The sequence below is a fragment of the Mercenaria mercenaria genome, chromosome 15, assembly GCF_021730395.1.
Source record: "Mercenaria mercenaria strain notata chromosome 15, MADL_Memer_1, whole genome shotgun sequence".
Lineage (NCBI taxonomy): Eukaryota > Metazoa > Mollusca > Bivalvia > Venerida > Veneridae > Mercenaria > Mercenaria mercenaria.
In genome coordinates this window covers 41,227,070-41,237,263 of record NC_069375.1, presented here as the reverse complement: position 1 = coordinate 41,237,263, position 10,194 = coordinate 41,227,070, and the positions used below count along the sequence as shown (strand labels likewise).

Genomic DNA, 10,194 nt, shown 5'->3' with positions numbered 1-10,194 from the left:
TTCGTGATCAATTTCACGTTCAAAGACGCTTTACATAGTTCAAATGCAGCCACATATGCAGGGCGCATAATTCATCCTCTACTAGTACAGACACAGAGCGATCTGACCAGAGGGACAGAGTGAGACAAAGCCCCCAAGACAGAGAGATCAGAAATCAGATACAGGCTTGTCCGGCTAACTTAGCCTAGCTCGTTTCGAATAGACAGCCTGGTTCTTTAACGTGCCCGGTGTATAGCACTGATACACGCAAGGATTGCCTGGGTTCCTGACCAGTACACCTCTAATTAGGTGAGAAACACTGAAAAGTGTTTCTGAAAATTCCCAAGTAGCTGCCGGGGATCGAACCCCCGACCTCAGGATTGGAAGGCCAGTGTGCAAACAATAATAGCCAGTCAAAAATATTTACCTGGTGAAAATTACCTTACATTAAACATTATAACTTTCATTCACGCTCTCTCTAGAGCCTCGGATGACCACATTGAAATTATACAGAATCCGGGAACCACATGCTAAGCTGATGGTCCAGAAATACCGTGACGACTTTTATAGTCTAGCTGTTTCTTGTTCAGCAAAGTGTAATTATAAACACATGTAAGATGTTAACAGTTTAAGCTATAAATACACCAAATAATGGTTTTATTTATGTATCTTGCCCTATCCGTACGTCCGTCACACAACATTTCCGATTAATAACTGTATAACAATTTGATAAAAAACCTTCAAATTTCATAGGGTGATAAGGCGTACAGAGTAGATGATCCCTAAAATGTTTTGGGTCACTCAATCAAAGGTCAAGGTCAATGGGGTCTAAGAACAACTTGACACAGAATGTTGAAACTTCATAGCATGATCGGACATGCAGAGTAGATAACCCTTATTGATTATGGGGTCACTCGATTAAAGGTCACAGGGGCAAGAACATGGAAACCCGTTTTCGATTAGTTACTTTAGTACCATTTGATCAAGAACCTTCAAACTTCATAAGGTGATAGGACTTACAAATTAGATGCTCCTATTGTCTCTCGGGTTACTCGATCAAATGTCAAGGTCACAGAGGGCAGAATACGGAAAATCGTTTCCAAAGGGCCATAACATAGAAAACTGTTTCCGATTCATAACTTGAGAGCCACTTGACCCGGAACGTTGATTCTTCATGGAATGATTGGACATGCTGAGAAGATTATCCATATTGCATTTGAATCTTTAAGCCAACCATTAGTGTCTCGTTGACTTTCGCTCCAGTCCCCGATTGACTTCTTGCCTATTACTTCTATGCTTGGGGGAGACATGCGCTTATCTACAAAAGCAGTTTAAATTCATTTTTTGGCTTCTGATAGAGGAAGGTATGATAAAATTTATATGAAATAAACAGAAAAACTGTTCTAACAAGCCAATTCACTCCTAAGTGTATTCTTAATGCAGAAACTGACCATCTGTTTGGTAAGTACGTGGCAGTCTAATCATTATAGCTGGCTGTTTATACTTTGATTAAAGGTGTCTTTGATATTCAGACAAATACGCAAACTAGACACCTGTAGACGACACTAAGCTTTTATATCTATATAACACACAGGCCTAAAATGATATTAAATTGCAACAGTATATAAAAACAGCTAAAAATCAATATTTATTTCTAGCAAAAATTTTGAAAAGACAGACATAACAGTGATATAAAATTTCAACAGTAAATGAAGACAGACATAAGAGTTATATTAGTTGCAACAGTATATAAAAGGCAGGCATAAAAGTAATATTAAAAATATAGAAGACAGGCATAAAAATCATTTTAAATCGCAAAAAAGCAAATACACATTGTTAAGAGTAAATTGTGGACTTAATCTGCATATTAATATGGAATCCTTATCAGTTCTTTACACCATTTTTGTAGTTTGTAGTCCGAAACTTATGACTACTGAGAATAACTTTTTACCGTTCCCTCTCCCAGTCGTAATGTCTTAAGTCATCTTCTAGTTATTAGACCGGAGTTCGGTCAGTATGTTCTAATTTTCCAGTAGAATTGTTTATAATATCTCTCTCTCCCAGACGTAATGTCTTAAGTCATTCTAGTTATTAGGCCGGAGTGCGGTCAGTATATTTTAATTTTCCAGTCAACTTGTGTATAATTTATATTTCACAGAGCATTTACGCCCTGGACTTTTGTGTTTTACATGCCATGCCTTTTTGTTTCCATTACGTGTGTTAGAGAATCCCCTGGCGCGGATTACTTTTATTTACACTGTCCCGAATCTTTGGTACATGGTGGGTTGGAGTGTGGTTAGGTGCGCACCATAAACCGGTTTAAGCCCCCCAGTGGTGTTTTTGCCACTGACCGTTCCAAGGCGGTGCCCCACTTAGCTCCTTTGTTTGTTCGTTTTGTCCTCTGTGTATGTGTGTGCGTGCGTTCGTGCGTGCGTGTATGTCTGTTTTTCAGTGTGCGTGTGCGTATGCGTGTGGGGGTTTCGTTTTGTGGAGGCTGCGTTTTTGGCACGTGGCATTTCCTGTTTGATATGTGTCTTTATTTTTTGTGGAAAACGAATTGCTGTAAACAGGAAATACTGATTATGATTACATTTCGGAGGGATACACTTCCCGTAGGACTGAATATACGCCAGCGGCATATGAACGTTGATGTATAACTGTTTCCGCTCTTTAGATGAAGCCTTGTTCACTTTTCTTCAAACGAAAATAAGAACCAAAACGACTATTGTACCAAGGTGCCAACGCCAATGTGAAAACTAATCAACTCGTTTACATCCGCTTTTGCTGAATCATTTCCACGCCGGTTCGCGCAAACTCTCGCATACACACGCTTTCATATATATATATATATATATATATATATATTGTTCATACACTTTTATAAATCTGTTATACACACATTAGATGAATATATATTAGTGTCATAGTTTTCGCAGATTTGGTAGATTTTGTCTAAATTTCTTTACAGTGTCTTTTCCTCGAATCAAATCTGCTGCCTTTTCTGCTACCATTATGACAGGTGCATTTAGATTTCCTGACGTAACGTTTGGGAATACAGAAGCATCAACTACTCTCAAACCTTTGATACCTTTGACTCTAAGTTCAGGATCGACAACCGCTGTTGGATTATTCACCGTCCCCATTTTACATGTTCCCGATGGGTGATACTGTGTCACAGCAACATGGCGAACCATGCATTCCCAATACTCGTCGGAGCGGAATTCATAAGCAGAACAAACTTTTTTTTCCATCTTGTTTATACTGACACCTAGTTCCTGAAAAGCTTTTGTTTCTGTTAGTTTTTCCCAAATTCGTATGCCACCTAAAAATGTCTCAACATCAGCTTTGTCTGTCAGATAACCCGCATCTATTTTAGGATAATCAAAAGGGTCTTTACTTCTAAGCGTTATACGTCCTTTACTCTTTGGACGAGTCGAACAAATGACAGTTGTAAAACCGTGTTTATTCCCATCCTTTTCTAACAACTGCTCTTCCAGGTCGTCGTTAAAGTTAACAATATTATCCCGTGGTAATTGATTAAAGAAAACCATTTGAATATCGGGGAAAGTCTTTCCTCGTTTTGTCTTGTCCAAATGTAAAAAGGCCGATCCGTCTAAACCGGATATTGACAATGGACCATCGCCGAACATATAGTATTTGAGTCTTGTCCACCAACTTGTTACTACATCAATTGTCACACTAAAAGGTTTGTTTATATCACTGGACATCAGCAACATCTGGTGATCTTGCAGATTCTCGCCGACTGGTAGGTTAACTGCCAATGGAATATTCATCTGATCTAGATGTTTCTTAGGTCCGACTCCAGACAACATAAGCAGTTGAGGAGAGTTAATGGTTCCTGCTGAAAGAATTATTTCTTTTCCTGCTTTCACGTATCTTTTTATACCGTCTTTTATATAGAAAACGCCTTCAGCACACTTATTTGTGATCTGAATTTTAGTAGCAAAGCTTTTCAGAGAAATGTGTAAATTATCGCGTCCGTTTGCCCTTCCTAAATATTCTAGGCTAGTACTACTTCGAACTCCGTTTCTTGTCATCTTCTGCACAATGCTGAAACCTTCTTGGTCTTCTCCGTTATAATCTGTTACGTTGTATCCCAACTCTAGTCCAGCTCTCAGAAACACGTCTGTTAATTGTGTCAAATATCCATGCGAGACAGCTAGAGGACCACCTTTGCTATGGTAATTAGACGTCTCCAACTCGGGTATTTGTATATCTTCTGCCTTTAGGAAGTATGGTAGAACATCTTTATAACTCCATCCCTCATTCCCAGCAGCTGCCCATTCATTGTAGTCAAAAGGACTCCCGCGTGTATATTGCATCGCATTTAGAATGCTTGTTCCTCCAAGAACTTTGCCCCTAGGCCATATCCCCCGCTTGTCCTTCAAGCCCAGAAGTGACTTAGTTTGTGTCTCCGTGTAAAATTGCCAATCGTACTCAGTCTGTTGAGAAACTGTCCAAAACAAAGGAATATGAAAATTTTCACTTTCGGCATAATGCCCACCGGCTTCAAGAAGAAGCACTTTAGACTCTGTATCCTCAGAAAGTCTTGCTGCGACCACGGAACCTGCCGAACCGCCGCCGATAATGACATAATCATACACTTCATCGGGAACACCCTCTAATACAGCAACTTTATCAATGTTCTGGACTCGGTAATATTTGTACGCAAGTGCTGCTACCAGGATAAAGACTGCGGTTTTCAGGAGAGCCATGTTCCTATCTGAAATACATGAATATCAGACATGTAATATTTGTTTGTAAGATCCTCTTCGTCAAAGATCTTGGATGCTTGCTGTTGGATAAACGTTTTCCCTGACAAAGTCTATCCCTGGTTTATCTTTCACTATAAAATAATACCATTGAAATCATAAATTCATCTTAATGACTCTGAGCACGGTAAATGAATCTTTTTAGATTTTAAAGTATCTTGATTAATTTTGAATTTATCCTCAGGTCACTGTAGTGGGGTTTTGCCACTGTAAACTTTCGTCATTTTAACACCATTTTTAAACATCAATTTTGATTTTTTGTGAATTGATTGTTACAATCAACACTTCAATGCAGAATTTTTGGAAAAAAATGCTGAAAAAATGTTTTCCGAAATTGAGTTTTTGACTGAATTTTACAAAGGGAACATACACTTTTGGCCATATAATTGCCATTATCAAAGATATTTTAAAAATTGATCCCGGGAATTCTTCTATCGATATTTTCTTTCTATCTATCGATCGACCTGTCCTTCCATACATCCATCCATCCATCCATCCGTTCCAGTAAAATTGTTTCTTTGGAACACGTTGTTTCCTACTCTATTCTTTATAGGAAGTTACAATATAACAGGAAGGACGCTGAAGTTTCATATATTTTCATGTACGCATAATGCAATACAATACATACTACAAGAATCATGCATAAATAGTTTTGCATTTATGGCATAAATGTAGTTATCATTTTATAAAATCTGTTTAGAGATGTGTTTTTCATGAAGGCCGATTCAGTGCAGTATAACGGTTGTATGTCAACGAAAGTTTCCTGTGTGTTTTCGTATGTATATTCAGCATTTAGACGCTCGTTCATAATTATATTTTTATGTTTACCGTGTTAACGTTTATTATACCATATAATCTTTGTTTAGATTTATTATATTCACATTGTCTCTTCAAGTTTGGAGAAATCTTTTTATTTATGGGTCACATTTGTTGATGTGAAAAAGGTTTAACAAAAAATAACAATTTTCTAGCTTCTCGAAAACGGTCGTTATTGAACTTGAAAAAAAAATGTGACCATAATAATAAGAAAGACTTCTAGTGATAAAGTGACATAGAAAAGTGAAACGCTTCATACCTCAGTGACGATATGTTCATTATCTAGCATAAGGGTCATTTAAAACACGTAATTAACTTAAATCTTCAATATTGTTTTCTAATGAAATCAGAATTTGTTATATATTCATTTGTTTCAATTCTTGGAATGGTATAATTCACGCTTTCTTTTATGTTTATTTTAAAGGTTTCCTAGCTTTGATAAAAAAAGACGAAAACGAATATGTATTTTGTACTAACACACCGATACATTTATTTTTTCCTTCTAACTTTTCGAAAACGATACTTTTAATAGCTTTTACTGCGATTCGATCTTGAATAAACAAGTTTCAATACAAAGAAACCTACGGTGTTCCGTTTGGACCATCGAGATTTTCATTTCTAAACCCCATACCTCGAAAGTCGAAATCACGAAACTACGTTGATGAAAGTCGAAACCATAATGGTGAAAGTCGAAATCACGAAACAATGATGATGAAAACGCGATATCATTTCGCAATTTCACCATCGTAGTTTCGTGTTTTCACCATCGTGCTTTCGACTTTTGACTTTCATCATCTTAGTCCAGAATTTCACCATCGTGATTTCGACTTACATCATAGACCTTTCGATGAAATCGAAAGTCGAAAGCTCGATGGTGAAGGTCGAAACCACGATGACAAAAGTCAAAACTACAATGACGAAGCCGAAAGCCGAACGCACGATGATGAAAACAGGATTTTTTTGACTTTCAAATCATGTAATTGGCACAAAACATATATAGTTTAAGCAATGAAAAAAATACTTCCGTTGGATTAAGATAAAAGGTACTATTTAATAATCAAACGCCTACAGTACTGTTTTAGGGTTAACTGTTGTGAATATTTCATCTCTGTTTATTGAAATGGAACACATTTTTGCCAGAAGTATACAGAAATTTTATAGTAACTGAATTTTTATAACAAACACGTTCAGTTTTCTCGACTTCGTAAAAAATGATGTCAAACGGTCGCACACATGATATTTTTTACGAAATTGTGATAAAGCTGTGGAAAAAACACATTCGGATCTCGGGCAAGCCATGCAATAAGTGTGTATCAATAAATTAGCAACTCGGTTCATTAGAATATCAAACGGTTGTACGCATGATATTTTAATGAGCCGAGTCGCTAATTTATTGATTTTTATTAATATCTATCGATTTTAGAACTTTCCTACAATTTTGTTAAAAAATCCAGAACTAAAAGTACATTGAAACCAGCCTGATTTAGTTTTAGTGGTAGATAACTGTAAATACATTGAAAACATGTAATATAGTATACATACCGGGATTTTATCCGCATTAAACACACAAAAAGCACTTAGAACAAATCTCTTTGGGCTGGCTGGTTTCCAGTTGACAAATGACTTACACAAAAAGCAAGGGAACATTTGCATTTAAAAACTTCGTTTTTTTTTCGTTGTTTTCAAATAAAAATGATATCTTATAACCGATCCGTTGAAGCAGATTTGCATATCGACAGTATAACTAGGACAATACGCTGTTTTAGTATCTCATATATCTGTTCATTTTGAATTTTCAAAAGCACTAGCCGCTTGTATTACTGAATTATGTACTTTCGCACCTTGGTTGGCTTTACAATTTAAACCACATACGTTGTTTTCATTTGATATTTGTGTACAATAATTATGTCCCTAAGTTTTGTCATGTTAACTTTTTACAGTGTTATGTTTAGGACATGCACTTATTTTTTTAAGATAGAATTATCTCGAACGCACGACATCTTATCTCGAGCTCACGACATGTTATATCGTGGTCACGACATCTTATCTCGAGCTCTTGACATCTTATCTCGTGCGCTTGAAATCTTGTCTCGTGCGCACGACATCTTATCTCGAGCGCATGACATCTTATCTAGAGCGCACGACATCTTATCTCCTGCGCATGACATCTTATCTCGTGCGCTCGGCATCTTATCTCGTATGCATTTCAGGGTCGAGATAAGATGTCGTGCGTTCGAGATAAGATGTCGTGCGCACGAGATAAGATGTTATGCGCACGAGATAAGATGTCGTGAGCATGATATAAGATGCCGTGCGCACGAGATAAGACGTCGTGCGCACGATATAAGATGTCGTAGCTCGAGATAAGATTTTCTGCGCTCGAGATAAGATGTCATGCGCACGAGAGTGTTTAATCTTAAAAAAGATAAATGCGTGTCCTGAACATACCACCGTAACTTTTATACTATAACATTATTCTATTCTGTAAAACTTTATTGTATTCACATTGTACATTGTATGTGTCTCTTCGAATTTGGAGAAAATCAGGAAATCTTATCCTTTTCTATGTGTAACTCATGTGGATGTAAAAAGTTCTAACAAAAGACATGATATGCAATGTCTTTACTTTCAATAAGTAAACAAATTGGGTTTTGTTAAAATATTCAGTAAGTCCGATGTAATATGGTAGTTAGTGATACTTGAAATGTTACCAGTCTAACCTGTGTAAGTTATGATTTTTCATATCATACTTAGTGAAAGTGAAATGATGTTAAATGTTGAAGTCGACAGGCTCGTGAACCACATTTCTTCGAAATTGCCCGACTTCTAAAATTTTTTTTTCTTTTATTCTTACATCCATTTACCGGTAGCTGTACTAAATTAACGCGACTGCTTATGTCAAAGGGTGAGAAAAATGTGCAGCCAGACCGGGACTCGAACCCGGGGCCTTGGAATACCGTTCCGATGCTCTACCGACTGAGCTATCCTGTCGCCTACACATTTTCTCCCCGTTTTAATATTCAAGTTCTATACCGTGACATATTTCCCCACCATTTTGAAATTCGACCTCGATTTTCAGCGGGTACTTTATATATAAGCAATCACAGGCGTCGGAGACTAACCAGTGTAATGCCGTCACGGCTCCACGTTGGGCGCCAAATATCAAGATATCAAGTGCCTTTCAAAGAATACATAAAGTATTATACATAAAGTTAAAATACATGTATATATGGTAATGACGTAACAAATCTAGGCTTTGTGTACAGATTCCAGGTAAACAGGTAAGTATATAAAAACAGCTTATGTTTGAGCCATATTACTAACTTAAACTCTGAAATGATAATTTATGGTTTACAGAAAGTAACGAACGTATAACCAACCTGCAAATAAGTAAATATCCTAGATATTTATTATCATATATATTATGATACATAAACGTAATTATATAATCCAATGTCAAGATATCAAGTGCAATGGAGCATCGCACAATATACTCGAACATCGGAGATTTAGTTATACCACAGTCACACATACGGTACGGATAGCTACGTTTAGCTACGGATAGAAACGTAGTAATTCGTACCGATCCGTACCTGACCCGTACGGATTGGTACGAACTGATACGGGTTACTACTTTTAGGTACGGCTCAGGTACGGATCGATACGGATTACTACGTTTCTATCTGTGGCTAGACGTAGCTACCCGCGCCGTATGTGTGACTGGGGTATAACGGGTGACAGGTTAGTAACTGTTAGTACAGGTAGAAGTAGAAGTAAGTAAATGGGGCAATAACGGGACTTTTGGTCAAGATCAAGAATGAATAACAGGTAGTACATCTGATACTTAGATTTCAAATTTTATTCAATAGATTCAAATACAATGTGACAATAATTACAAGGCCAAAAGAAATAAAACGTGTTTCGCGTCCTATGACACTTACAAGCATTATTTGAAAAGTCGATAATATTGTAGTTTTAGTCGTTAACTTTCGTATATTCATCATACTTTGTGTAAAATCCTTTGGAGGCATAGAACACAACCAAGCAAAATAACAGCGGACTTGGTTTGTTTGAGTCTGTTCACGAGAGGTACTGATATGTGCAACACCCCTCCCGGCCTCTAGCACCGGCTTAAGCGGACTTCTTCTGTCGTAAAAATGAATGTACTCCATGATTCCAAAGGACAACAATTAGTCCAAGTCCGGGAAGACCTTTTAGAGCCACCACAAGGCACTTGAAGACTGTTGTTGTTATAGCAAATAAAATCTGTGAAAACATGCTTTGAAAGTTTAGAACGCAACCAAGCAACATAATAGCAGGCACGGTTTTACTGAGTCTGTTCATGACGCATAATGAAACGCCCCTAGCTTCGGCTTATATTGTAAAAATAATGTACTCCGTGATCGCAAGACCAATATTTATTGCCTTAGGTTTAATGAATGGCTGAACGAGACCAATACACTTTACAAGGAAATGATAGAGGTATTACAGTTTAAGAAATTAAACTGGAGGCAAATTGGCTCAACACAAAGAGCCGTCGAAAACCTCAAAAACGAGCTATAATTATATACATTTGTGAGACATCTTTTTGTGTTTTATACGTGAC

At 37.1% G+C, this 10,194-nt stretch overlaps 1 protein-coding gene across 2 annotated transcripts; it reads right to left on the bottom strand.

The window, feature by feature from the left end:
* Positions 1–1,637: 1,637 nt before the first annotated feature.
* On the bottom strand, positions 1,638–9,095 carry LOC128549046 (glucose dehydrogenase [FAD, quinone]-like). Of its 2 annotated transcripts, none has more exons than XM_053525092.1 (2): positions 8,969–9,095; positions 1,638–4,723 (listed from the first exon to the last, which is right to left on the bottom strand). In XM_053525092.1, the coding sequence occupies exon 2, from the start codon at positions 4,713–4,715 to the stop codon at positions 2,901–2,903; it is 1,815 nt and encodes a 604-aa protein (XP_053381067.1). In that variant the 5' UTR covers positions 4,716–4,723; positions 8,969–9,095; the 3' UTR covers positions 1,638–2,900. The 2 variants fall into 2 exon arrangements, with proteins under 2 accessions (XP_053381067.1, XP_053381068.1); XM_053525093.1 differs by lacking the exon at positions 8,969–9,095 and adding an exon at positions 7,131–7,246.
* Positions 9,096–10,194: the final 1,099 nt, after the last annotated feature.

Bases quoted from the DNA above. Each gene is read 5' to 3' on its own strand.
- LOC128549046 (XM_053525092.1), bottom strand. From the start codon at position 4,715: ATGGCTCTCCTGAAAACCGCAGTCTTTATCCTGGTAGCAGCACTTGCG.